At 52.7% G+C, this 27,096-nt stretch overlaps 2 protein-coding genes across 3 annotated transcripts; both read right to left on the bottom strand.

The window, feature by feature from the left end:
- Positions 1-178: 178 nt before the first annotated feature.
- On the bottom strand, positions 179-17,524 carry HDAC1 (histone deacetylase 1). Its single transcript, XM_080378459.1, has 14 exons — positions 16,978-17,524; positions 12,154-12,266; positions 11,584-11,701; positions 8,239-8,313; positions 6,936-7,074; positions 6,186-6,327; positions 4,880-4,972; positions 4,455-4,563; positions 4,192-4,332; positions 3,603-3,711; positions 3,367-3,497; positions 2,459-2,605; positions 2,277-2,325; positions 179-1,890 (listed from the first exon to the last, which is right to left on the bottom strand). The coding sequence occupies exons 1-14, from the start codon at positions 17,024-17,026 to the stop codon at positions 1,863-1,865; spliced, it is 1,443 nt and encodes a 480-aa protein (XP_080234585.1). The 5' UTR covers positions 17,027-17,524; the 3' UTR covers positions 179-1,862.
- A 138-nt stretch (positions 17,525-17,662) lies between these two features.
- On the bottom strand, positions 17,663-26,982 carry LCK (LCK proto-oncogene, Src family tyrosine kinase). 2 transcript variants are annotated; one of them, XM_080378458.1, is made up of 13 exons: positions 26,165-26,978; positions 22,960-23,066; positions 22,758-22,839; positions 22,583-22,673; positions 22,345-22,443; positions 22,104-22,207; positions 21,843-21,992; positions 21,332-21,484; positions 20,099-20,278; positions 19,589-19,665; positions 19,321-19,474; positions 18,707-18,838; positions 17,663-18,396 (listed from the first exon to the last, which is right to left on the bottom strand). In XM_080378458.1, exons 2-13 carry the CDS (start codon positions 23,059-23,061, stop codon positions 18,194-18,196), a joined length of 1,527 nt encoding a protein of 508 aa, XP_080234584.1. In that variant the 5' UTR covers positions 23,062-23,066; positions 26,165-26,978; the 3' UTR covers positions 17,663-18,193. The 2 variants fall into 2 exon arrangements, with proteins under 2 accessions (XP_080234584.1, XP_080234583.1); XM_080378457.1 differs by having other exon boundaries at positions 22,583-22,839; positions 26,165-26,982.
- Positions 26,983-27,096: the final 114 nt, after the last annotated feature.

Raw genomic sequence — 27,096 nt, 5'->3', positions numbered from 1 at the left:
TCTTCCTGAAAGAGGAGGGGAAGGAGCCCTGCCTCACCCCACCTTTCTTTCCGAAGCCCGATTCCAGCTGTCAGCTTTTGTGCACTACTTTCCAGCAATGGTTCTGAAACCAACCTGAACTCCTACTCTACCCGGGTGTTTCCTCTCAGCAGAAAGCAGTACAAACTCACACCAACCATAGAAATGTACCAGTTTTATTACAAAGATTCTCAAAATTCAAAATAAAAGCATCTTTAAAAAACCACAATATATTCCCCCCCAGACACAAAGATACACTGATCTCTCTTGCTTCACATACAAACACTGAAGAGCGGGAGTGACACGTCACTCAGATTCAAAGACTAAAAAACTCACGGTGGAAAAGGGAAAAGAAGTATTTAAAAAAATAAAACATTTAAAAAATAACCTGTGTTAAGTTAGCAGCATTATTAGAGTTGAAACCATCAGCAGCGCTCTGTGGGAGGTACAGATCCTCTTATGGACAGAGGAATCCCCCTGAGAAAGGAGAGCAGCGAGTCAAAACTGCCTGCAAAACTTCTGCAAAGCATTTCACCGAAAAGCTCATCTAATGATCAGCTGTACAAAACGAGATGCAAAAGAAAGGCCAGTTATGGTCACAAAAGACCTCTGGGTGTGAGATAATGCGTGGGAGCAGGAAGAGGAGTACTTATAAAAATGTACAGAGCCCCATCTGCTGTTCCCTTACAACAGCTCAGGCGGCTGATGAAAAGGTTCTCCATATTTACCGGCCTCGAGAGCAGGAAAGAGGAAAGGTTCAATTTGAAAACATTTTGTAACTTCACTTCAGAGAAGAGTTTTTCTGTGAGCGACACACGTTAGCAACAGGTTTCAGCCAGGCTCTGTTTGGTCTGGCCTTGAGAAGAGTCGGGAATTTCTGCAGTGGTTTCAGCCTAGGACACAGATCAGTACTGGGAAAACACATCAGGGCACGTGTAGCCGAGGGCAGAACAAGCAGGAAAAGCAAAGCAGGCGGCCAAATGGGCAGTAACTCACTTCCCCCCCCCGCCCCCCCCCCAACAGAGGGGCATAAGTATAGAAAAAAAGGTACAAAAATTTCATCCCTTACTCCAGATGCATAATGCTGCCACACTAACTGGATCTGCAAGATCTTGGAAAATGTTAACCACCACATTAGGGTGATTTTCATTTTGCATTTTCCAGATCTGCACCTGCAGGGCTCTTGGGCTGATTCACTAAAGCGCTTTTCAGATTGCTTTTAAGCTGCTTCATCTCTTTCCACAAGTTTGCTGCAGGGAGGTAGCCAACTCTATTCAAGAACTGCACTATTTGACCCTGAGAAGCGGCACCAGCTTGCAGTTACTTGCCATGGTGGAATCAAACTGAAGACCAAAGGAATAGTCAGTCTCTCACAGGCTTCATTTGGGAGCTCATATTCTCCCACCAAAAGGAAAAAAAAAAAAAAAAAAAAAAAAAAAAAAAAAAAAAGGAAAAACAATATTCATGGCCATCTTTCCACCTAACCTGAAATGCAGATACTACTTCTACTTAAATTATTCTTTTCCAAGGGTGGTTATTTCAGAGGAGAGTAAAGAAAGGAAGTGATTTTTCAAAGACACACTAAGGAGGCAGTGGAAGGCAAGCGTGAAACTTCCCAGTCACCAAATCTGGGCAGCACAGGTCTGTCTACTCTGCAGAATCCTCCCTATCTGCTCCCAGCGGAGTGCAGCAAGGAATAATTTACAGTTCTCAAGTCATTTATATATTTATATAGAAATATATACAGAAACATATAAAATATAGATCCTGTGGAATGGGAGGCAACCAGAGAAGCTAACCTATGACAACTACGCACTGACAGGTACTGTCCAGCTGCAGCCGTCTTAGGTGGATTTCGTTTCTTCCTTCACCCTGTGGAAGCAAGAAATGAAGAATTTGGTTTAAACAAGCGACTCGAGCTGTGCCCAAGCTTTAATAACAAGCCAGAGTTGCAACCTTAAAAATACTGATTATACGGCCCATCTCCACCTAAAACTTGTAACGCGTAACTGAATGAAGGCACAGTATTTTTAAGCTCGCTTCACTGCAGGCTCTCACAGTGCTTTAGCAGCTGGTGCTGTTGTACACATGCAAATTTCTTCCCATTCACAGCCCTGATGAAGCCATCCAAACCTCCAAACCTCCACATTCCTCCTCCAACTCCTCAACCTGTGCAACACCCCACTGGGGGCACGGGGAGATGCACGGGGAACTATAAGTACAGCCATTTAATCACCATGCCAGGAGAGAGGGCTCACCCTTTGGGTTCCGCTTTCTCCTCTTTTGCTTTTTCCTCTTCTTTCTCATCTAGGAAAAACAACAACAACAAAAAAGACACACAGTAGTGCAGCAGGAAAGTACATGCCAGGCAAAGTTCCACGGAGCTGGGAGCTTCTAGTGGAACTCACGCTCTGATGAGTCTTCAGGCTCTCGTGCTTACCTTTCTTCTCCTCTTCCTCCTTTTCCTCTTCTGTTTTCACACGCTTGGCTTTCTTAAAGTTGGCAACATTTTTGCGCCCTCCTTCCCCTTCATCTTCAGAGTCAGAGAATTCTTCATCACAGGATATTCTCTTATCAGAATTGCGGACTGAGTGCGAGAAGGACAAGAGGCTGTTTCAGCAGATTTAGAAGTCAGGAGACACCAAGCACTAACTTCTCCAAGTACATCTACACGCTGGAACGAACTAACCAGCCTACGTAAGTCAGAATCAGGCCACGATAAAACACTTCGTCTTTCTACCTGCCCTATCTTTTAACTCATCACTCCTAACTGCTCATGCCTAAGATCCAAGATCACATGTATGACTTGGATTAGGTACGGTGTGATGTCTAGACTTGACAGCATAAGCAGGTTAACCAACCTCACACTGAGAAAATCTGTCTGCCAGATCTAAAGGCCATCAGCCAATCTGGATACAAACTAGCATTTTCACAGTGGAAGACAACTTCTGGGATCAAACCTGACAGTCTCTCAGAAAGCATTCTGTCATAGCACCTACACCACAGAAACTGTTTAAATTCTCACATTAAAGCCTAGGTTCTCCCATTATGGAAATCATCTGGCAAAAGTGCCCTTTCTCCAAGGGAAAAGAAATCTCTCAGCCTGCAGTGCGTTGCGTCATTGCTTTATCTTACAAAATCAATCAGAATGGTGGCAATAGATTCAAACTGAAGGACTGCAGAATCGAGATACTTCTAGATCTATCCTCCTCTCTTTATTAAAATCACTCGGTTTAGAACTTGCATGCTTCTCCAGCTAACCGATCCTGTTCAGCTTTGGCACCCACAGGCTCTGAACAGCACGTTTCCCAGCCGGGCAACGCACCTATGCCAGAGACAAGCACATACTTGAAATGCGTTTCTCAGGATCTTCTTCCTCTTCATCTCCGCTGTCTTCCTGAACAGCATCCTCAGGAATTGGCTGCATCTGGACGCCGGGAGCATGAGGCAGCATGCGCAGGTTCTCAAAGAGACGCTGCCTAGAGCCAGCCAGGAAAGGAACACCTCCGTCAGCAAGACGCCACCCACGGCTGTGAAGCCCCCAGGAGAAGGTGTCAGTCTCGCGAAGAGAAGCAAACACTTACTTGATCTTCTCAAGATACTCATTGGTATTCTGGTTAGTCATGTTCGAGGGACTGATGTGGAGCTTGAAGTCTGGTCCGAAGTACTCAAAATAGTCATTATATGGGAGTTCTGCAGGCAAGTTAGAAGGGAATAAACACCAAATTACCACTGGGCTGGTGACAAAATCCCACAAACATGTTGTTTCTACGGAAAAGCACAACTGCATTTACCTAGGCATAGGAGCCCAGGCTCTCCTAGCCCAAAATCAGATCAAAGCAGACAACTTAGCAACAGCACCATCAAAGCTTACTTGGCAGTTAAACACTATCTGTGCACACACAAGTTTTCAGTAGAAGGTCATCTCATTTCAGTAAGTCAGCAAGGCCGCTGGGTACCTTTTGCTGGAGGGGACAGCTACAGGACTAGAATGCAAACAAGATCAGCTACTGCAAATCAGGGCATCCAAAAGCTCCTCCACAGGTAATAATCAAGAGCTAATGAAACATCTTAGGGTTGCTACTTCTCCCACAGAAACGTCATTTCCCTGAGCTCTGTTACTAGAGCGTCACTGTTCCTTAGTCTTGTTTCAAAGGCTCCAGGGAGAATTACCATTGGGAATTTCAGTGTCCAAAGCCACAGCAGTCTCATAGGTCCAGCATCTAGCCACGTTGCGGATTGTGTAGCCACCTCCTCCCAGCATCAGCATAGGCAAATTAAAACTTTTTACAAACTCCACACACTTGGCATGACCTGCAGCAAAAGCAGCGGGAGAGAAGGGTTGAGCTTCATGGCATACGAACAAAAAACTTTTCAACGCAATCTAATTATATCAGTTATGCCAGTCCAACACAGGCACTGCACGGTACTCTTACCTTTGATGGTCAGATTAAAACAACCCAGTCTGTCCCCTGACAGAGAATCTGACCCGCACTGCAAGACGACTGCGCTAGGCTGGAACGTCTCCATCACTTTCGATATCACCTAAACAAGAAACCCGTTGTTACACACTCTCCACAGGACAGCGTCACAGCAACACAGTAACGTCCATGTCAGCAAACGACATGAAGGCATCCCTTAGTGCTCCCACAGCTGCTGACCCCCCTAATATTGGTAACACTAAGGCTCTTACAAAGAGCAGCTTACTGACAGCAGGCTGCAATTGTTAAGGAGGAATATAGCCCCTGAAGAATCTTATCACAGAAGACTGAATCAATCTCCCTAAAGAATGGCTCCTTGAGTCACCCAGTGACAAAGTACGATCCCCAAACAATCCCTCGGCAAAGATGTCTTCACTTACCGGCTTGAATATTGCTTCATAGGACTCATCATCAATTCCATCCCGGAGAGGGTAGTTGACAGCGTAGTACTTGCCTTTGCCTGCACCAATATCCTATTAGAGTGAAAGACAGGAGAGACCGCAAATCACCAGAGAACCAACTGCAACACATAAATTGTGCCCCAGATTAGGAAGGGAAGCCTGGGATTCCGTCAGCGTAATCTGAATGTAAACCTAGGCTCTCAGGGACAAATACTGTCCTGGCAGAAGGCAGCAAGAGTCAGTTGACTGCAGCAGCAGCTTATTTGGGATAGGTGGGTGCATCTGGCCCTCAGCATTCAAGAGAAGAAAAATCTACTACTACATGTTGCTCTGAGCACCCAGGCTCCCGTTTCACTGGCAAAAGCCACCCTCTTACACAGCAATAAGACTGGTAGCCAAACTTCTAGTTTCAAACCTGTATGCTGCCAAGATGCACAGCCCAAAATACCAGCTTGGGCTGACCGTGCGGTCTAGTAACCAAAGGAATCTATTTTTACTTTAAAATAATACATCTATTTTTACATTTCCATTATCTCTCTCACACCAAAGTGTTTTATTAAAAACACTTATTTCATTCATGGTGCAGAGTGGCTGCACCAGGAAAGAATGCTGCAGCTGCACACAAGTTCACATCACCAGTGCCAAACTCTGGGGCAGGGCTGAAAAAAATACAAGTCACAAGTGGAAGAGAAGAGAATTTAGATCAGAAAAATGCAATTCCACTAAAATGCACATAAAAAAAAAAAAAAGGTAAAGAACATTTCACCCCTGAGAACAGCATTCTGGCAATGTCAGAAGTCACAAAGTGAACCACACCTGTATCTAACTTGAAGGAGTGCCACAGTTAACACCACAATTCATTAAAGGGCAGAACTGACTCACAGGAGGAAATGCCAACAAGATAAACCAACACACAGAGTAATTCCTTCCTAAACTTTCATCCAAAAGCTTGTGTGACCAAGCTTAGTTTGCAAGTAGCTACAGATGACCAACATGCCATCTTCCGAGTCACTTTTCTGAGCGCAATCCCCCCAGAAGGCTGCTAAGAGACTGGTATCAAAGCCTTGGGTTTATCACTATACAGACCACGATCACAGGAATAAAACACCCACTCCAAGAGCCAAGCGAGCTGCCTCACATACACACCTCTGCCCTCAGAAAAAGGATGCCACTTTGAAAGCAGGAAAACTCAGGAGAGCAGTGATTTTAGTTAAATTAGTACGACAGCAAACAGATGGAAGAGGCCAAATTTCAGGGTAATTTTCTGCTAAGCCTTCATTCTCACCCGTAGGTCCCCTGTTCCTGGGAAGTATTCTCCGTACTTATGAAAGGACACGGTCATGACACGGTCTGTGGTATAAAAGGCTTCCTCCACTCCATCTCCGTGGTGAATATCAATGTCAATATACAGCACTCTCTGGTGATACCTAGGATCAGAAAGGAGTCAAAATACCGCATTTCTTCCGAGCAGATATTGCCTTCAGCAGCAGAGCGAATGGGAGGAGAGCAAGGAATTTGGTGCTAATCCCCAGGCTGCACAGCTACTGGGCAGCTCTCCCTCCAGAGTCTACAAGCAAAAGAGCTACAGAGAATGAACATGTGCTTTGGTCAGCAGTGGAACAGAACCACAGAGGAAAATCAAGTGGCTTTTGCTGCTGCAACTGATCTCTGAAGGCAGACACAACTCAGTTTATTCAGATCCAGCCAACAGACTGCATTTTTATCTCCAAGCCTCTCATTGAGGTTTGCCTGGAGCCAAAAGCTGTCACGTATGACAGCTGTGCTCCCTCTTCTAGGGTGGGTGGTAAGAGAGGCAAGGGCCCAAGAGCAACCTCCTGCACAGTGCCACTGTTAGACATACCCTCTTCGGGACAGAGGGTACCACATCCCACCAGAAAGCTGAATAAGCCCTTCTGGGAAAACACAGCTCAAAAAAAAGCAACAAAAAGAAAAGACTGGAAAGAAAGCACTTAAGGATGCAGAGGAAATGCAGCAGAACGGACAAACAAAAGGGGTAAAATAGTACTGCCCATACTTTAGGAGCTCCAAGATAGCTAAGACGATATCGTTGACATAACAGAAGCCAGAAGCCTCTGACTTCTTAGCATGGTGGAGGCCTCCTGCCCAATTCACAGCAATATCTGTCTGCTGCTTGTTCAGCTTCACAGCACTGGCTGTTGGGAGAAGAATTACAAAACGTTAGCATGTGAGCAAACGCCCCGTGACAGAGACTGAGGGGTAAAGTACTGGTCCCTTACGATCGCATCACTGCTGATGTGTACGTTTGGGTACTTGACAAAGCACAAGCCCAAGGGTTTAACATTGGCCGTCTCAGCAAACGAACAAAAGGCAAGGGAAGAGAAATGCAGGCTCTGTTTTGTCTGCACGCACGTTTCACTGCTTCCCACTTTTGCCTCAGAGCACGAAAGCTGCACAAACGAGTCCACAACATTCGAGCTGGGGTCACAGTTGAAGACAGTCTAGATTTCTCAGTGCCCCAAACAAAAGATTCTAATGAAAGGTTTTATCCAACATATATTTAGGTCATCCACTGACTATGCGTTTACTGAGGGAAGTTCTCTTCCCTCAGCCCCTTCATAAACTTTCTGCAAATTTTGCAAGTCTCCCTGGATTCAAACAAACGATCTACTCTGTGGAATCTACAGCCGTGGGACCAGAGAGCATAGAGCTACTTCAAAAAATGCTGCAGTCAGAACTACGTTACAGGAAATAAAGACTTCTAGATGTCATTGTGGGAGTAGCAGCCACAAAGCTTTAACACCTAAGCACAGTAACACAGTTCCAATCTTTCTGCAACAAAAGCATTTTAAAATAGCAAAAGCATTTTTAATGCCCCGGCTTTCAGGGAGCTTACTGAAACCTTCCAGGTTCTATTTTGCCTCATGTCCAGAGACAGTGGCTTTTTGTTAAAAAAAAAAAAACAAATAAAGTATCCCTTTTCTTTTCTTTCCACCTTATGCCTGCCCAGAGTAAGGTTTTTACAACTTTTTTTTTCTTGTAAAGCTCACATTATTTTTTTTTTTATTAAACCTCTGTTACTGCTCTGGTTTTGTTTTAACTCAAGTCACTGGCAGTGCTGTTACATCGCTTACAGTCCTTCATGTGTCCAGTGAAGAGATGCTTAACAAATGGAGAGTGATCTGTCAATGTGCAAGGCTCGAACTCTCACACAGGAAGAAATCTGGATCTCATTATTAGGGAAATCAGAAATAGGTTCACAAGGCTTCCCCACCACCTCCCGCAACAATATTTCCTAAACAGAACTACATTCCATACATCTGTTTAAGAGAAAAAGAACATATGACTTGTGAGCTTACCAACTGAGCCTCCAGCGGAGAGCTGACAAAACTCAAACAACCCATCAAACACCGGGCAGTCTTCCCCAACATTAACTTGAAAAGAATACAAAAGAGTCAGTAAGAGAAAGCTACAAATAAATGACAAAGCTTATACCACCGCTCCAATTTAAAAAGCTAACCAGGCAAGCAATCAAAAGTTTTAACCAACAAAAATACCACCCAGAAATAATAAAGCATTCATGGCGTCCACCTGAGGATTGCCTGATGAGGCGAAAAGGCTGTTGCTGTAGGGAAGGTGCTCCTGACTTGTAAGAAAAGAGGGAAGCAGGTCCCAGGAGCTGCGGTGAGAGCAGCACGCCATCTACCGAGGTGCCCTACGGGGGATCCAGAAACCGAGTGGGCAGAGAGATGATGCTATCAGCAAGAGCTGTGTGATACTGATACACGTCCTCAGCACATTTACAGCATTCTGCTCTGCTCCGGCAGCACACGCTGGTCACCACAGGCACACACAAACTGTGCAAAACGGGGGTGAGCACCCCTGGCTACCCTCCATCAGCCAGGCTGCAGCGCTGCTGCCTGGGCACTGTGCCTTCTGGGGGGAATGGGTTTTTTCTGACAACAGAGCTGACACTGAGCTCCGCTACCCAACCCCTCAGCAAGTGGGAAAGGGGTTTGCTCCCATTTTCTGCTGTATTGCTGACAAGGAGTTGAGAAAGCAAACAGTGACAGCTCTGCAGGAGAAAGTGGGAAGATGGCAGATAGTGGCGTGCACTGGACGAGAAGCTTACATCCACATCTGCTTGGTTACGCTTTGTACGTTCTTTTTACTTACACACCGGACTGTCAGTTTTTAAGCTCTCAGCAGTGCCGTAGTTTTACCCTGGATAAATCTCTACTGTAAATAGTTCCACGATTAAAAATAAAACCCAGTAACAACAGACTTGTATTGAATCAGGATTTTGCAAGATTGCTTTTGCAAAGAAACAAAAAAAATATCTGTATTTTTAAACAACATCTGTAGAATGTTTTCTTCTGTGCTTAGTGAGAAAGGCACAAACAGCACAGTTCTTGCAGCATTAGAAACTCGTCAGTGCACAGTCTCCACAAAGACTGTGTGCTAAGGGTGTCTGAATGGTCCCAGTTCGGGACAGGACTCTCTCAAAAGGACAATACCCATCTGGAGACCCAGAAGGAAGCAATTGTTCCCGCTTTCCAGTTGTTTCAGCAGGGCATGGCAACTGGCAGCATTGGAATAATCAACTCAAAGAGGTGGTTGGAAGCTTTCCCTGTTAAGTGAGGAGAATTTAAGTCATCAATTTCTACATGCTTCCTCTTACAAGAAATTAAACTTCTTGCCCTTTAGGTTACAGAGCAGTCTTCCCCAGTCCTCAGGCAGGCAACATTAACAGAAGGAAAAGAGAGACTGTTCATTGCCTCTGCTGCCCCTCAGAACTTTGTGGGCAGTACTGACAGTATCTGAGGGCATCCCACTGCTATACCTGACAAAGACAGGAGCTACCAGGTAAAGAGAAGCCAGCTGGGCTTTGTCCCCTCAAGGAGATTCAGAGCAGCCAGGACTACTAAGGAGGAATATTGGTAACAGAGGTCAATGACTTGACTATAGGTACAAAGCTCTGGTGGAAAATGAGAGGTAAATGCTCCTTCTTCCTTCCAGTGGGTGGGTGAGAAGCTTTGTATCTAGGAGAGCGTGACCAGAGGCCAGCATTAAAGGTGGAAACATTCCTAGGGAAATCATAGCAGCTATCCTTCTCTCAAAGGGAAAGCTGAAGCAGCAAGCAGGCTACAGAGACCTGCCACAGTACTCGGGAGCGGTGACCTTGTCTCCTATATCCCTCATCTCTGTTCTGAGCCTCCTATGCCAGTTCTCTGGCTACACAGAGGTTCTGCAGGTCTTGAAGAAAAGCTCTGTCCTCTGCATGTCTAAGATTAATTTTTGTATTTTGCCTCCTTCAGGGAACAATAGTTCTGTGGAAATACAGTACAGAAAATGTCGACAACCAGCGACAGCAGAGTGAGTGTTTATGACCTGTATCTGCTTCAGGGGTAAACAGTTCAGTCTGTGTAAATATGTACTTCGGTGTATGTTTTTCTTCTCCCCAGTAACAAGTGATAGGACAAGAGGGAATGGCCTCAAGTTGCACCACGGGAGGTTTAGGTTGGATATTAGGAAAAATTTCTTCACCAAAAGGGTTGTTAAGCATTGGAACAGGCTGCCCAGGGAAGTGGTGGAGTCACCATCGCTGGAGGTATTCGAAAGACGTGCAGATGCGGCACTTTAGGGATGTGGTTTAGTGGTGGGCTTGGCAGTGCTTGGCTAACGGTTGGACTCAATGATCTTAAAGGTCTTTTCCAACCGAAATGATTCCATGATCTGGTGTATGAAGGCACATCATTTACTGTAGGAAGTCTTTCAACGTATATTACTCGTGAACTATATTACTCATTCCTCTTATGTGCTTGTGCCTTAATATCTGTCCCCTTCAGCTCATACCAGATTTCCAAGGGCCTCTACTTCATATTGTATTTCTTCTAAATTGGAGATAACATTTACTCCACATAAATTAACCCCATGGGCTAATAACTTTTTTTCTGCTCTCAAGGAATGCAGCGTGCAAGACCGAAATACTGTTTAAATGAACCTCAAGCCTTCCCCACTATTTGCCTATACTTGCTAGAAATCTAGTTTGCCATAGCCAAAAACATCAGCACAGAGTTGCAGAGACACCAAAAAAAGGTTTCTGTAACATTAAAGTCACCATTAAAGAGCCCTCCCATGGACTGGAGAGATTAGAACAAGAGACCAGCTCACAAAATAAGCCATTCTGACACAAAGGGGACAGGTATTATTGTGCATCTCAGCACCCCCCTACTTCCAAACTGCCACTGCCCTGAAAATCCTTCCGAGTTCCCACAGATTTGGACACAATTGATGCATTGGGGGTTTCTCTGTGCGTTTGTTTTAAATTACAAACCCTTTCCCACTCAGTGCCTCTGGTTAAAGATAAGCAGTAACACAAAATACATGCAGCCCATAAATGGAGTATTTCAGTCATCTCTGAGCCAGGAAGACGATTTAGAAGAGACATCAAAACACAAGACCAACAAAAGACAGCCAGGTCCAAGGGGTTTTCTCAGTTCTTTTGGCATACTGGCTTGAGAGAGGGATACATTTTTAAAATGCTTGACTTACCAAAACAATCAAAAGCAAAGGCAGCAGAAAGACAATTTCCCATGATTCTTCCTACTCTTTTTATCACAAACCTCTAAAGCTGACCTAGAATTCCCAGAACCACAAATTTTAACATTGGCAGGAACTATAGTGCTACAGGCATGGCTTACATCTTTGCATCTGCTTGCTGTACTCAGACATGTTATCTGGGCGAATAGATCTCAGAAATTTTATGTAGTCATCACTGTGGTACTTTGTCATCTCTTCCGCATTTGCCTTGTGAGGGCGCTGCAAGGACAGAAAAAGAGCAAGACTTGTTCTGAAACACATCTCTCTCCCTAATTCCCCATTTCCAACCTCAGATTTACTCCCAGGAGCAGCAAAAAAATAAAAAATAAAAAAATAAAAAATCAAACCAGCAACCTCAAACAAAAGAAACTTATTTTCAAAGGCAAGAACGCCAGAGACTGGAACGTATTACATATCTAGACAAAGGAAACATTTAAGTTACAGGGAGAAAAGCAATCTTCCAGTCTCCAAAGCTTACGTGAAGCAAAGAACATCTCACAACAAGCAATCAGAAGAAAGCAGAAATACATCAGCACAGCTGTTGGGGTTTTTTTCTCTTCCTTTCCTCTTTGGCTCGTCAACAGAGAACTTACGAGTCTGAAGCATCAGAATTAGAACATAAACTAAGATCTTTCATATATATTTCTCTTCATGGCCAGCCCTACACTTACATATATTTCCATCTTCCTGTAGAGGCCATAGTTCAGCAGTAGGTTGTGGGTCATCCGGATCCTGTGGGGTTTCATTGGATGTCCTTGGCCATAATAGTAGTTTCCAACATCACCTGGGAGCAGAAAGGATTTTGTTACAGCAGGAAAACTATGAATTTCTTCAAACAGAATCACAGCCGAGCCACAAGAGCCATCAGGTTATCTGTAATTTTATTTGTCCTTCAGCAGCACATCTGTTCACAGGGGATAAGGTCTCCCATCTTGTCTGCACAGGTATCTCCACGGATTCAGAAAAGTTTATTGTAGACTCAAATAAGACAAACATTTGGAAATTAGAGTATAGCCAGAGAAGGAAATTTTTAATGCCAGTTCTGGAGAAGGCAATCCAGGTAGAGTCTGAGCAACGAGCATCACACTGCACAAGTTAAGAGGTGGGAGCTCCAGCTTTCTTGGGCGGGAGGAGCTTTGGACACCACATTTGCCTGTCATCACTTGGACAACGACAGCTCTCCAGTGTCCTCTCCAGGCAGTTCAGGTCCACTATGGTATCTCACATGTACAGAGCTCGCAGGTTTCACCGAGAAATGCAATTGCACTCTGACCAGAAACCCGCGTGCCAAGAGGCATGCAAGTTTAATCTCGGCTCAGACAATGACTCACCAGACAAGAGCACGTAGCCTCTTTGCCTCAGTTTCTCCCTACTTACCTGACAGAAACAAGATACAAAGCTGCTAATTCCATCAAATAAGCAAACACCAGCGCAGCTGTAGCTTTATAGCTTCTCCAATCATTTTCACCTTTTATTACAGCTTGAAATATCCTTCAGGAGAATCCCAGTTCCTGCCAACCCCACCCCCACACAGACGCACCTGACGAGCTATCCTATGGACACCAGCATTAACGAAGTTAGCTTCCTGCAAATACATCCCATGGGTCATCTCCCCGTGCAGATTTTCCCCTACCCAGCAGAAGCCGAGCTCATGCTGCACTCTCCCACAGTAGGCACCACTAACTGGTTTTTTTATTCCTCTCGGTTTCCCAGGGTACTCATTTCCATGAAACTTCCAGAAATTTAACTTTCAGATTTCTGCCTCCCGTCTGATGTTGCTGTGAGAGGCACGGTCTCAAAAGCTGCCAAGAGCAGGAAACACGCAGAGAGCCACACGCAGCAGCAATATCGCGCAAGCCTCATTTTCTTGGGAAACCAGCCTAAGTTGTTCATGTAGTTGTACAACTCCTGATCAGTTTAGGAAGCAGGAGATTCAATCCGGTCTGGCTGGTGACTCAGTTGGGAGTATTAATATTTCATCACCAATCTTAACATTCAGGAGAAACTGCTACTTCCCCACAGCACACAGCAGTAAGTTTTCCTCCTGTGGACACGGCCCTATTTTCAAAGAAGATGCAAATGGTGCAAATCCCACACCCAAACTGCTGGTGGAGTTTACCTGTCCACGGCACTATGGTGAAATGGGGTGTTCTTTGCACGAAATTTTACTGCAGCAACTATCCCTACAGTAAAATCAGGCTAAATCAAGCCTTGGGGAACTCAACACGAGATGCTCAAGACCCTACCTAGAAAATACAAGCACAAAACTACAGGAAGCTTTGAAAAATCATCATCATCTTCACCTCAGGCTGTTAGTGAAATGCCCTGGGCAAACCCTGGCTCCCTGTTCATGCTCACTCTGCTAAACACATCCCAGCACAAGTTCCACAGAGCAGCAGACGAGCTCATCTGCTCATGGATGTCAGTGCAGATTAGAAGCATGTGAACCTAACAGCCACCTCTTCCTGTCTGCTAGGGTTAAGCAAGTCCTACAAGGCAAGCTAATAAAGGAGAAGTCACTGTTCAAGTTCAAACGCTCGCACATACCCTCAGCACCCCTCAGGATTTCCCTGAAGGACCCTTAAGATACCCGACTACCTTTTCCCCAACCTCTTCATCTCACCTAGCCCCTTCCCTGCAGCTCAGGTTCCTTCTCCAGCACAGGATGCCCTCCTGCCACCTGAAATTTATGACTCAAGAAAGAGACCTGCATGCCATCCACAACAGCGCCCAGGGACCTCCGTTCAGGGAATTACTGCACTAGATTGCGCTGCTCTAACCTCCCTGCATGGAAAATAAAAGCCCTAACAAACTGGCTTCCTACAACTGCAGATTATGCCCTCCCCGACAATAAAAGCACACTTTCACCCTAGGACACACTGTGGATGTTTGCCAGCCGCTCGTAAAAGAGCAGTGGAAAGAAGGCTCTAAAACCTCACCACAGAGTAAATTAGTGAGGGCAGCTATAGACAAGCGTGCATAAAACTAACTCTGTGTAGTTACCGTGCAATAAAGACTATAAGGACAGCATCTCTGCTTAGCATTTTCAAACAAAATGACTGGTTATTTCATATTTAAGACATCATCATGTGCCTGTAAAGATTACAGCTTGCTCACAAACCGACGCGCTTCTTTGTGAACATGTTATATTCCAAGGACGGGGCTAAGTTTGGACACAGAGACCATTTTTTTCCAACATCCAGGTTATGTGCACACGGTATGGCATTCTGGCACCACTCACAAGCGCTCTTAATTTTAAACCAGGCATTTTAGAGCCCAGGGCTCCAGCATCCCCTTGTGTTTTGATACGATGAGTATTGCACAGAGATCAGTTGTGTGGTGAAATCGGGCTCAGTTTCACTGCACCCACAGCTCTAATCCAGGCTCCTCCTTGCCCTGCCCTCCCCATGACACCAGCTGACTCAGAGACCCCGCAGGACTGTCACTGCAGCTTGCAAAGCTACTGCTTAGATTTACTTTTCTGGAGAAATAAACAAGCCCTCACTATATACCCGACACATACAGCTGTTTAACAGAGCCCGCTTTACTGTTTGAACACTGGGCACATCCACTTACCAAGAAAAAGCAGCAAGACAATTCTTTTATTTTATTTCACAGGCTAAAAACCATGACGAAATAGAGAATTGCACAATACCTTTCACAAAAAGTGATCACAGACTATTAAAAATGAGTTTGCCCATCACTGAAGCACCAAGTCGCCCTTCCGAAGGGGAGGCAGCTGTGAACGTGCAGAGGCGACGTGACTGGGATTTCTCCCACAGACTACGCAGCAGAAGCAGGGCAGCCCCACAAGATACCCAGCTTGGGGCTTGGCCAACTCTACCCCCCTGTTACTTCCCTCCTCCAACGGGATGATTATTTAGCCCCAAAGCAGCGCTTCCCCAGCCTCAGAACATAAACAAAAAAAAAGCCAGCCTACAATCAAGCCAAGTTCAGAGCCAGAACTAAACAATGCTCCTAGACACAGGAACTCCCTACAACCAACCACGCATTCGGTCTGGCTCCTAACACCTCTGGGTTTGTCCCTTGCTTGACAGCAACGCCACTGACCCAGACGGGAGCTTCGAGAGTGCCTCTTCCTCTTAACGTGGCTCAAGGAGGCTTCATCTTCCCACCGCCCGTCCTGCCCCCCAGCACCTCCCCAAGTGCTCCCCATCCTCCCAGAAACCCTCAGCATCTCGGCATGGCTCGCAAAGCCTCTCTCAGCCCCACGTTCCATCCTGGATCCTTCCCAGCCTTTCCTCACCTCCAAAGTCCATAGATCTCCATACCTCCCCATCCTGTCTTACACCCCCCATTTCACCCCAGTGCTGCTCCTCTATCTTTCCCCCCATCTTCCCGCAACATTGCTCCCCCATCCTTCCCCCCAGCACTGCTCCCCTGTCTCCCCCATCTCCCCATCCTTCCCCCCAGCACTGCTCCCCTGTCTCCCCCCCATCCTTCCCCCAACGCTGCTCCCCTGTCTCCCCCCCATCCTTCCCCCAACGCTGCTCCCCTGTCTCCCCCCCATCCTTCCCCCAACGCTGCTCCCCTGTCTCCCCCCCATCCTTCCCCCAACGCTGCTCCCCTGTCTCCCCCCCATCCTTCCCCCAACGCTGCTCCCCTGTCTCCCCCCCATCCTTCCCCCAACGCTGCTCCCCTGTCTCCCCCCCATCCTTCCCCCAACGCTGCTCCCCTGTCTCCCCCCCATCCTTCCCCCAACGCTGCTCCCCTGTCTCCCCCCCATCCTTCCCCCAACGCTGCTCCCCTGTCTCTCCCCCATCCTTCCCCCCAGCACTGCTCCCGTCTCTCCCCCATCCTGCCCCCCAGTCTCTCCCCCATCCTTCCCCCCAGCACTGCTCCCATCTCTCCCCCATCCTGCCCCCCAACGCTGCTCCCCTGTCTCTCCCCCATCCTTCCCCCCAACGCTGCTCCCCTGTCTGTCTCCCATCTCCCCCAACGCTGCTCCCCTGTCTCTCCTCCCTCTCCCCTTATCCCTATCCCGGGACATCCCGTATCCCCTTATCCCCCATACCCTTCCTATGCCCTCCAGTGTCCCCCATTCCCTCAACCCTGCTGAGTCCCCACGTAACCATGCCCACACCCATGCCCTGATCCCTCTGACCCCCAGCGCAGCCCCAGCCCTCCCTTCCCCCTCACTGCCCCCCAGCCATCCCTCCCCCCCCAAACACCTCCCCAGCGCCCCCACTGACCCCCACACACCCCCAGAGCGCAGCCCCCAGCCCCGACACATTTCCCAGTGACCCCCCAAATACCCTTAGAGCCCCCCACTCTGAGCAACCCCCACCCCCCACGTCCTCCAATGACCCCCCATTCCCCTCCCCCAGCCAACCCCTCACCCCCCATCCCCAGTGCCCCCCAGTACCCCCCAGCACCTCCCATTGCCCTCCTCACCCCCCCACCGGTGCCCCCTCCAGCCCCCTCGGCCCGGCAATCTCCGGGACGACCCTCGTCGGTGCCCCACAGTCCCTCACCGTCATAGTAGTAGCAGACTTTCCGCTTGGTCCCCTGCGTCAGCGCCATTTTCCTGCCTCCCCACAGCGACAGACCCTACCGCCGCCCCGCGCAACCCAACCCGGCCCGCCCCGGGCCCCGGGCCCCGCCGCCCCACCAGCCCCACCCCCGCGCGGCTCCCGACCTATCGGAGAGCGCCGCTCCGCCCTCTCCCTCCCATCGGCCAATAGGAAAACGCGGCGGCGGGAGCGAGCGGACGCGGAGGAGCTAGCAGGCTAGGCGGAGCGGCGGGGTGCCTGGGCTGTACCACTGCAGCGGGGGCGGAGCCGCGCGGGCTGCACCATCGCTGAGGCGCGGGGGGGGAGGGGGAGCAAACGAGGAGAGGGTCCCCGTGGGTGGGGCGGAACCATTCCCGGGGGAGAGTGGGGGGAAATGCCAGGTGGGGCTGAACCATCCCGGCGGGGAGGGGCAGGACACACGGTAGAGGCCTCCACCTGCCCCCAGGCCTCGGCCCTGGCTTGTCCCACCCGGGGTCGGCAAGAGCGGGGCCGTGGGGGTCTCACAGAGCCGGGGTCAGCGTGAGAGTGGCCTGGGGCCCCCAGCAGCACCCCGGGGTGGGGTTGGTGTGAAGGGGGGTCTGTCCCCTGAGGGCATCACCCCGCTGGCCTGGCCTCCCCAGGGTTCAGGGAGGCCCCACGGCCACCGCCGCTGCAAAGGCCTTTATTTCCCCAAAACCCAACGGCGGTTACGGGGCAGGTCCCGGCAACACCATGGCAGGAGAAGGAGCATCCCACAGCCAAGGGCTGAGGTGGCCATTGCTTGCCCGGGGCCACCTGCCATCACCGGGGATGAAGGAGGAGGCGAGGCCCAGCCCGAGGGGCCTGAGAGGGCTGGTGTGGCCCCCAAGCAGCCTGCTGTGGGGCTGGAGGCTGGATTTGCCCCCAGGCAAGTGCAGGCATGGTGTGGTGGGCACCCACCGGGCCCCTCACGGAGCCCCCCACGTGCCAGCCCTCCACTCCTTGGAGTCACTTCTCGGCTTTGGCCTTCCATCGCCTTCTGGGGGGGGTGAAATCTGCTGCTCCCAAGATTCGAAGCGCTTCAAATCTTTACTGCTGAGGTCCAGGCAGTGTTCGCCAATGCCCCGGGGCGATACGTGTGGAATCTGTGGGGACCTGGTGCAGGGGGAGCACCCCTGGGCACCCCAACACAAGGGTGTCTCTGCTGCTGCTGGGGTCCTCACGGTTGCTGTTGGTACTGGCCCTCGGTGGCAGTGAAGAAGTCCTCCAGCACGCTTTTCATGTACTCAAAGGTGGGACGTTCCTCAGGCCTCTCCTTCCAGCACTGCATCATCAGTTCATACAGCTCCTGCGGGCAGTTGTCTGGCTGCGGCATGCGGTAACCGCGCTCCAGGTTCTGTATCACCTCGGGGTTGGTCATCCCTGTGAGGACAACACACACGGCACTGAATTTGGATCACCCCCAGGTCACAGGTAGCACCCTACGTTTGCAAATCCCACCGGGAAACTTCCTTTCACCCTCTGCTGCCTCTGAAACCCCCAGTGGCTTTTGGGCTGGGGCTGGCCATGTGCATCGGGAAACGGTCGAAACCATCGCGGGCTGGCAGGGAAGGGAGCCAGATGGGGCGGCTGGGAGCGTGTGTGCGTGCAGGAGTGCATGCACACACTCGTGGGTGTGCGCATGCGTGCGTGTGCCAGCCCTTCTGTCGCGCAGCTGCTGGGAAATCCTGACCTGGATATGGGATCCGGCCATAGGTGACGATCTCCGTGAGCAGGATGCCAAATGACCAGACATCAGACTTAATCGTGAACGTCCCATAATTAATAGCCTCCGGCGCCGTCCACTTAATGGGGAATTTAGCCCCTGAAAAACAGCAGGAGGGGAGAAAATAAAACGTTGTGGCTGAGCTGAAAACGTCCCTCTCTGCCTAATCTGATATGACAACCCTGAGTCAGCCTCTGTCCCTGCTATATGCCTGGGGACAAGCTGGGTTTGGTGGCAGCCAGCCCTTCTGCCCCCCTGCTACTTGGCTGGCTACAGAGCCCCCAGAATGGGCTAGCACGCCTGCAGCGGGCCTGTTCCAGCAGTAGCCACCAGGTAGGGCTGTCACCCCACCAAAAGCAGGGTCGGGTGGGCACGCAGGGCCCCGCAGCCCCCTCTCTGCCTGCGGGGAGATGGAGTGGAGAGAAGGCTGTCTGCACCCCCGCCTGCTTCCCTCTCCCATGGCTGCATGCAGTCCTGCAGCTCCCGGGGCACCGTGGGGCCCCCCAGAATTGGCTGGGTGGGGGTTCCCCATGGCCCTGAGCTGTGTGCACCCCAAAAGCAGGGCTCGGCTGGGGACACACCTTCACGAGCTGTGTACTCGTTGTCCTCGATGAGGCGGGCCAGCCCGAAGTCGGCGATTTTGCAGCCCAAGGTGTCCGATACGAGGATGTTGGCAGCCCGCAAGTCGCGGTGGATGTAGTTCTTGGCCTCAATGAAGGCCATGCCTTCAGCAATCTGTGGTTTGGAGGAATTGCAATTAATAGCCACCAGCCCAAGCAGGGCAGCCCCAGCTCCAGCCCCAGCAGAGCCCTCCCCACCAGCAGTCCCACAGCTCTGTCCCCCCCTGACCTGTGCAGCCATGTCTAGCAGTTTGTTGATGCTGAGCTTGATTCCTTCCGAGGTCTTGAGGAAGTCCACGAGGCTGCCTGCAATGAAGGCAGCAGATCTCAGCAGCAAGCACACACACTGCCTCCCACCCCGGCATCTGTTGGAGCTGGGCATCATGGTGGTGGGGTCACCAGGGCACTGTCCCCCACGGCAACACCAAATGTGGGGCTGGGCAGCTTGCAACCCCCGGGGAAGGCAGGCAGGAGCAAATGGGCAGGAGACCACCCTGCCTGCAAGGTCCTTTCCCCCCTGCCAGGGCTGATCCCCGAGCTCCCAGCCAGTGGGACAGCTGTGATGCAAAGGCAGAGTGAGGAGAGGGGGAAATGATACCAAAAGCAGCTCAAGACACATAAGCCAGCACTGACCACTGGATAGGAACAGCTAGGAGCCGAATGACTGTGGCTTTTCACAGCCCCCAGCCACCCCCACCCTCACCCCAGCCACCAGCCACCCCAGCCTGGGTGCCCTCACCCTTCTCCATGTACTCCGTGATGATGTAGATGGGTTCCTTCGTCACCACGGCGTACAGCCGCACCAGCCGCGGGTGCTGCAGGTTCTTCATGAGGTTGGCCTCCGCCAGGAAGGCGCTGGGTGACATGCTGCCCTGCTTCAGGTTTTTGATGGCCACCTTAGTGTGGCCATTGTAGAAGCCTGTGGAGAGATGGGGCACAGCATGATGGGGAGAGGGACCCCATCATCAGGCACGGCGGGAGGACACGTGGCAATAGCGGTGCCAGCCAAGGGGGCAAGCGTGGAGACTCTGCAGATCTAGCGCATCCCAACCCGAGACTGCGCAAGCAAGAGATGTTTGAGATGGCAAAGGCTGGCTGATGAGGGGCAGAGGACCTCGCGCCCTGGCAGACTGCCAGAGGACATCTGGGGACAATCATAGCTCCGTGCTGGCCACCTGGGCAAAAACCTGTAACCACATTTTAACCCACCAGGCAGAGACTTTTAGATGTGGCTTTCAGCCACACGGAGGAAAGGAAGCTGCTGGTTGCTGGGCTTTGAACCAGAGGGCAGCTGGGGGAGCTGGGCAGCGATGCTGAAGCCAGGCTTCTGCTGGGTACCTGGAGGGGACTTCACAGGACAGCCAGCACCCATGGGAGCGAAGGCAGGGACCCCGCTCTGAGCCTGCGGGGTAGGATGGAGAGGAGCAGGGCGGCCCCAGTGTCTTCCCCATGTGGCACCCGAGGAGCAGGAGGTGCTTTTGTGGCTGGATCACAGCACGCTCAAGGCTCCGCGCTGCCTCCGAGCCTCCAGCTGCTCCCAGCGTTGCAGCGACAGCCGCAGCGACAGCCTTATTGTGGCTGCATCTGCTCTGAGGGCGAGCAGAGCCCAGCTCGCGAAGACACGGTGCAGCCCCTGTGCACACACCTCCACCAGCACGCCCATCCAGGCAGCGGGTGCCTGCTTGGGCAGCAGTGCAGGGGTCCGAGTGGCTAGGGGTGGGAGACAGGGGGAAGCCTGGGGGGCTTTCAGTAAACCAGAGCTGCTCCTGGGCTGGTTTAGCTGCTGGTTTTCTCCCTTCTCCCAGGGGTCTTGTGAAAAGCCAAGGTCTCACGCTTGGGGGTGTGCTGGCTGCTCCATGCGACACCCCAGCTGGACCCCTCTCCAGCCCGAGGATGTCGTGGGGCGCGGTTGACGCTGCCTACACCAGCGTCCTCATCCAGGAGGAAGCACCCCAGTTTCACCGTGACTCACCCATCCAAACTTCTCCAAACTGCCCCGCTCCCAGCTTCTCCACCAGCTTCAGCGACTCTCGCGGCACCTCCCACTCATCCTGCCACCATGGCTTCTGCGGTTTCTGGGTCCGGCAGGGCTTGCCAAGGCGGGTGCACAGCCCGTCAGAGCTGCCTGCGGCATGGGGGAGGGGGGGCAGAGCCAGTGTCAACGCAGCAGAGGGCACAGGGGGCCCAGCATAAGCTAATGACTTTGCTGGGGCACGGGTAGCAGTGTGTCCTGCTCATCCCATCCCTTCCCATCCCATCCCATCCCATCCCATCCCATCCCATCCCATCCCATCCCATCCCATCCCATCCCAACCCATCCCATCTCATCCCATTCCCATCCCAATCCCCATACCCATCCCATCCCCATCCCCATCCCCATCCCATCCCCATCCCCATACCCATACCCATCCCATCCCCATCCCCATCCTGCCCCCATTCCATCCCCTGCCTGCAGGCAGGACCAGCCCCTGGATGGCACATACATGTGTAATACTCCACCAGCTCGTGCAAACTGCCAAAGGTGACGCGGGGGGAGATGTAGTACCCCCCGTTGTCCATGTTGCGGATCTTGTAGTGCTTCACTGTCTCGCCCTGGTTCTGGTCAAAGTCCCTCACTGACAGTGAGTAGGAGCCTGGGGAGATGGGACTGTGTGGGTGTGGGATCCCAGCACTCCTCCTGTGCTTCCCAGCACCTTTCCCTGTGCCGGTGGCGGGAGATGCCGGCAGGGCCTGTGGGATGGTACCTTTGGAGGTCTCGCTCTCCCGGATGAGGAAGGAGCCGTGCGTGTTGCCTGACGCCAGGAGCTGTCGCTCCGCATCCTTGCGGCTGATGTTTTTGAAGAACCACCTGGGGACACGGGACATGGTTGGGGCTGGGGGGACTCAGGCCACCTGCACCCACCGGTGCTTCGGGGGATGCTGCTGACTCTCCCCGCTGCCGGCACAGCCCCTGGCAGGGCATGGCCCCTGTCCAGCCCTACTCACGGCTCGGGCTCCAGGCTGTTCACCATGGCCACAAAGTTGTAGGGGATCAAACCCTCCTGGCCGGTGGTGAGCGACTGTGCCTTCCACCATTCCCCGCTCCTGCAAGGACACAGTCAGGTGAGACTCCCTCTGGTTGCTGGGACCCCGCAAGGACACCCCTGACAGCACCGGGATGCTGGCTGGGGAGCGGTGGGGTCATGCCGGAGTGGGTGCTGGGATGCTCTTGATGCTCACTCACTCTTCCAGGATGCGGAGCTTCTCGCCCTTCCGCAGCCCCAGGTCACCATCGTGCTTCGGCTCGTAGTTGTACAGGGCCACCACCAGCTTATCTGGGAGAACAAGTGGAGGGGCAGGGGGGTGGTGGCCAACTCGAGGGGTGTCCACAGGCACCCCCTGCCCCGGCCAGACCTTACCTTGCAGAGGCGAGCACGGCGGGGACGTGGCCTCATAGGACACCAGCGGGTCTTGCACCTCGGAGCCGTTGTGGATCAGCCTCTGCCAGGGGACGAGAAGCCGCGTGAGCCCTCGCCTTCCCGGGGTTTGGCCATCCTATGGCCACCTCTGGAAGCGTTTGGCCACCAGGACTGGGGGGTGTCTGCTTGCCCCCCTCCTCACCTGGCGCTTGCTTTTGGGCTCGATGGGGTAATTGCAGTGCTCACAGATGTCGATGTTCTCGATCCAGTCCTCATCATAGTCTGAGCTGCAGCAGCAGCCCATGGCGGCTGCAGGGGGGCAAGAGGCAGTGAGAGAAGCCCCCCCCAGCCCCTCGCTCCAGTGCATCCCCATCCCTCTGTCCCACCGTCTGCCTTCCTACATCCCATGGCCCATCCCATGCACTTCCCAGGTCCTCAGCTGAGCTGGGGGCATCCCCTGACTCTTTGTCACTGGCCATATTTCCTCCTAATTTTGTCCTGGCTTTGATAATTAAAAAGACTGAAGGCAATTAGTTCCCAGCCTGAGGCTCCCCTTTCCCAGCAGCCTGGCATTGCCAGCTCCTTCCCACCCTGCAGCCCTTGGGCTGATCCCGCCCTCCTCCACCTAGATAACAATCTAATCATGAATATCCTATTAACAATTAATACATCTTTGCATGGCCCTGAAATGCTGTTTGATGAAGTTTGGCTGGACCAGGCACCTCCTGGCCCTAAAAGCAGCTCCTGGGGTCAGAGGGGGATGCAGGTGCACCCTCACCCATGGTGCTGTGTCACCTCCGATTTCCTTCTCCCCCAGGGCTCTCATTAGCCTCCCCCAGGGCTCTCGTTAGCCTCCCCCATGAATTCGGCTCTGCTCTTTTTTCTCCTTCATCAGGGCTGTCCTTTAAACCCCCATCCCTGCTCGGGGGGGGCCCTCATCCTCAGCACCTCACCCTGAAACATCAAGGAACCCCCAACCTCAAGCATCAGCCCTGGCCACGGTGACACCAAGCTGGCACAGGACTGTGCCCCAGGGTCCCCATCACTGTGGCGTGGGCACCGGGGCAGCCTGGCAGCGATGCCACAAGCATTGCATGGGCACTGCAAACCACCTGAGCAGCTCTTGCCTTCTCGTGCAAGGCCCCAGCGGTGCGTCACATGGAAAATGTGGCCCACAGCCCTGGAAAAACCTCTTCTGCAGAATCCCCCACGCCTACACTGCCGGGATTTATCTCCACCAAGACCTGGCCCCCAAAACTCTCTTTTCCAAGCTCTGCCCAGCAGCTCTGGGGGGCTCTCGGGGGGGGCCCTGGCACGGTTTCTGCAGGTGGTGGGTGCCAACGGCAGGGCTGGGAGCCCCGTGCCACCGAAAGCCAGCCCAGGTGTCTCTGCCCCAGCTCCCAAAACCAGCAGCTGCTTTTGCGAACGCCGAGTGGGAGCTCTTATCTGGCAGCAAGGCGGTGCAGCTGCAAGGGTCCTCAGCCCCACCGTGCTGGGTCCCCAGCAGGCCAGCTAAGCCCTGGGAGCTGCTTTGCTGGGAGCTGGTGGCCATGGGCAATGACGGCACCATTTTCACCTTGGTTTCCTACCCGGGAGCAATTGCACGGCTGTTTTCTCAGAAGCACACACTTAAATCCACCTCTCTCCATGCTGCCGAGGAGGGCACGGCACTGAGAGCTTCATTTCAGTGTGTGCCTCCATGGGACGCAGGGAAGAGCTCACAGGGGGCCCCCAGGGAGGGTGCAGGGTCCCCAGGGTGCCACCAGCCCCTGGTGTCACCAGCCTCAGCCATCAGAACCTGCTGCCAGCCAGACCCCCCCTACCAGCGCTGCCAGGGCTGGTTTTGCAGACCAGGAGCCCCCTCCCTGGGGGATGGGGTCCACATGGCAACCACATCAGGGACACGGGGGCTGTCCCCACAGTGCAGCCTCAGGGTGCCCACTGCCACAGTGGCCAACGGGAGCAGGTGACGGGCGATTTTGGCAAGGAGAGGGCAGCCGAGCGTGCCGTGCGGTGCTGCTCTGGGGACTCAAATGCTAAAAAACACCCTGGTGCCTTCAGCTTCTGGTGACACCTATTTGGGGACACACTTTGGCACCCAAAAAGGGGTTCGGCCACACCACAGTGGCCTGCTGATAGCAAGAGAAGCAGGCAAGGTGCCGGTGATGCCCAGGCGGTAGCACAGCCCCAAGCACAACCCTGGCCCCACGGAGGATTTTGGCTCCCAAACCCACCCACAGCCCTTCAGACGCATTTACCAAAGGCGAGCGGTGCCAAGAGATGTTTTTTCCTTCTTGCATGAAGCCAGGGTGGGGAGGGAGGTGCTGCTATTGTGCCTTTTTGTCTCATGTACTTAAGCCACAGTGTAATTTCCACTAAGCAGCCGTTTCACCTGGTGAAATGGGGTGTTTGAAGTTGGGTTCTGTGACTGCATCTGTGCAACCGAATTTCTTGTGCAAAGGCTGCCTGGGAGGGATGTGTAGGCGCTCCTGCCCTGTGCCTCATCATGTCCCTGAGGAGGTGTCTGCACGCATGCATGGGTGTGCATGTGTGTCCTTGCACGGCTGTGTACGTGCCTTTCCCTGGCTTTGCTCAGGAGTGTGTCTGGACCTCCTGGCTCTTGCAGGAGGAGCTGCCCCATGCCGGCCCTTCCACTTCTTTGGCCAGGTCCAGTGGTTTGCTCACAAGCACGGGCAGGTGTGAAGAGGGCTGAAGGCTGGGCTGACCCCATCCCTGATGCTCTTCAAGGCTCACCAGGGTGTCCTGAGTGACCCCAAGGCAGCTGTGACCCAGCTGGATGCTAAGCCCCACGCTGGTCCAGCTTCGCAGAGAAGATGCGAAGCATCATGGCTCCAAAGCTGCCATTGCAGTGGGGAGGTGTTTGTGCTGAGGTGGCATCCCAACCAGGAGTAGCTCAGTGTCTGAAGCCCTCAGAGCGGGCAGGGACCCCGCTAGACCAGTGTTAAACTGCTGCTTGTCCCTAAGCTGCTCTCATCCACAGCCAGGCAGGCAAGAGCCTGGTCCTGGGGACAAAATTCCTATTTTTCCCTGGAAATGGGGTCTTGGGGAGAGCCCTTTGAGGGGCCAATGCTCCCACCCTGGGCAGGCCCCCCCAGGCGGGCAGAGGGCATTGGGACAGCAACTTTCACCCCAACTAAAAGGCCACAGAGGGATGGGGAGCACAGCCCCGCTCCCCCCATCCATCACCCAGGCACAAGTGCTCACACCCCGCTGCCCAGGCACCAGCGCTCACAGCCCCCCGCAGCAACGAGCCCAAACCCCCATTTCCATCGCTCTGAGGGGCAACCGCGGAGAATACAAGGGAACCCTCATCCTCCACAGGCACCTGGGTGGTCCCAGCTCCTGTCCGGAGGGTGCAGACCCTGTCGCCCCCAGGTCCCTGTTACCTGTTGGCAGCGAGGGGAGGACCAGCTGCTTTCAGACTCCCATGGCCCGGCAGCAAGTGTGAAGGTACCGTGTCCTCACTCACATCCTCTCCATCCCTGGCAGGAGCACAATGACCCTCTGGGGAGCAGAGACGAGCCCCCCGCACATGAGCGCCCGCTCCCCACCGCCACCACTCGCTGCTGCTTACCACCTGCCCTGGTTTCCTGCCTCATGAGCAAACTCTAGAGAAGCTGGTTCACAGCTCGTGAACAACCACAAGAGCTAGTGACAAACCCTGATGGCTTCCTGCCATCCCCAGCACGGAGGGTCTCTGCTCTGGGTGGCCCTGGCCACCAATTCCCAAGGACTGGGTGGGCAAGGGGATGCTAAGTCGGTGGGGGAGCAGGGTCCGGCGGGCTGGGAGATGTGCTGCGAGGGGCCAGCCATGGGCAGGGGATTGTCACCTGCTGCCCAGGCAGCCCCCAGCTAGCTGGTCCCCTGTGCTGTCCCCTCTCTGGTGCTTGGTGTGGGCAGGCTGGCAGTGCCACGCACCAGCTGCCCCTGACCCCAGTGGACCCTACACAGGTTGTGGGACTCATCCTGCACACCACAGCCCTCGCTTTGGCTGTCACCATGGGGTCCCCCCAGACTCTGGCGCCCCGAGAGCCACAGTGGCAGGGGTGAAGTGAAGGGGACATGTTATGCCCCAGCCAGGATGCCAGCCTTGTGTTTCTGAAGATAGCTCAGAGCATAACAACCACAACACTATTGTCTTGGCTTTTGCAATCAAACACGAAGCCGCAGGTACCGGAGGCATGGGCAGGAAGCCCAGCTGTGTCAGGGGGGGGCTGCAGGAGCCTGTAGGGCATCGCTGCAGCAGCACTGGCTGCAGCATCCACCCTGGCAGGGACATTTTCCAGGGGCAGCTGTGCAGCCCCATTCCCATCCCCAA

Source organism: Falco punctatus (genome assembly GCF_963210335.1).
Source record: "Falco punctatus genome assembly, chromosome: 3".
In the NCBI taxonomy this organism is placed as follows: domain Eukaryota; kingdom Metazoa; phylum Chordata; class Aves; order Falconiformes; family Falconidae; genus Falco; species Falco punctatus.
The sequence above is the reverse complement of the archived record's forward strand: the minus strand, read 5'-3'. Positions and strand labels throughout refer to the sequence as shown.

Bases quoted from the DNA above. Each gene is read 5' to 3' on its own strand.
- HDAC1 (XM_080378459.1), bottom strand. From the start codon at position 17,026: ATGGCGCTGACGCAGGGGACCAAGCGGAAAGTCTGCTACTACTATGAC. The intron at 3,712-4,191 runs GTAATTCTCCCT...ACTTGCCTGCAG, and splicing joins GGACACTGAAATTCCCAATG to AACTCCCATATAATGACTAT. The intron at 3,498-3,602 runs GTAAGTGTTTGC...GGCTGGCTCTAG, and splicing joins GAGTATCTTGAGAAGATCAA to GCAGCGTCTCTTTGAGAACC.
- LCK (XM_080378457.1), bottom strand. From the start codon at position 23,061: ATGGGCTGCTGCTGCAGCTCAGACTATGATGAGGACTGGATCGAGAAC. The intron at 20,279-21,331 runs GTGAGTCACGGT...ATCTCTCCACAG, and splicing joins GTTTGGAGAAGTTTGGATGG to GCTTCTACAATGGCCACACT. The intron at 18,397-18,706 runs GTCAGGATTTCC...TTGTCCTCACAG, and splicing joins TGGCCGGATCCCATATCCAG to GGATGACCAACCCCGAGGTG.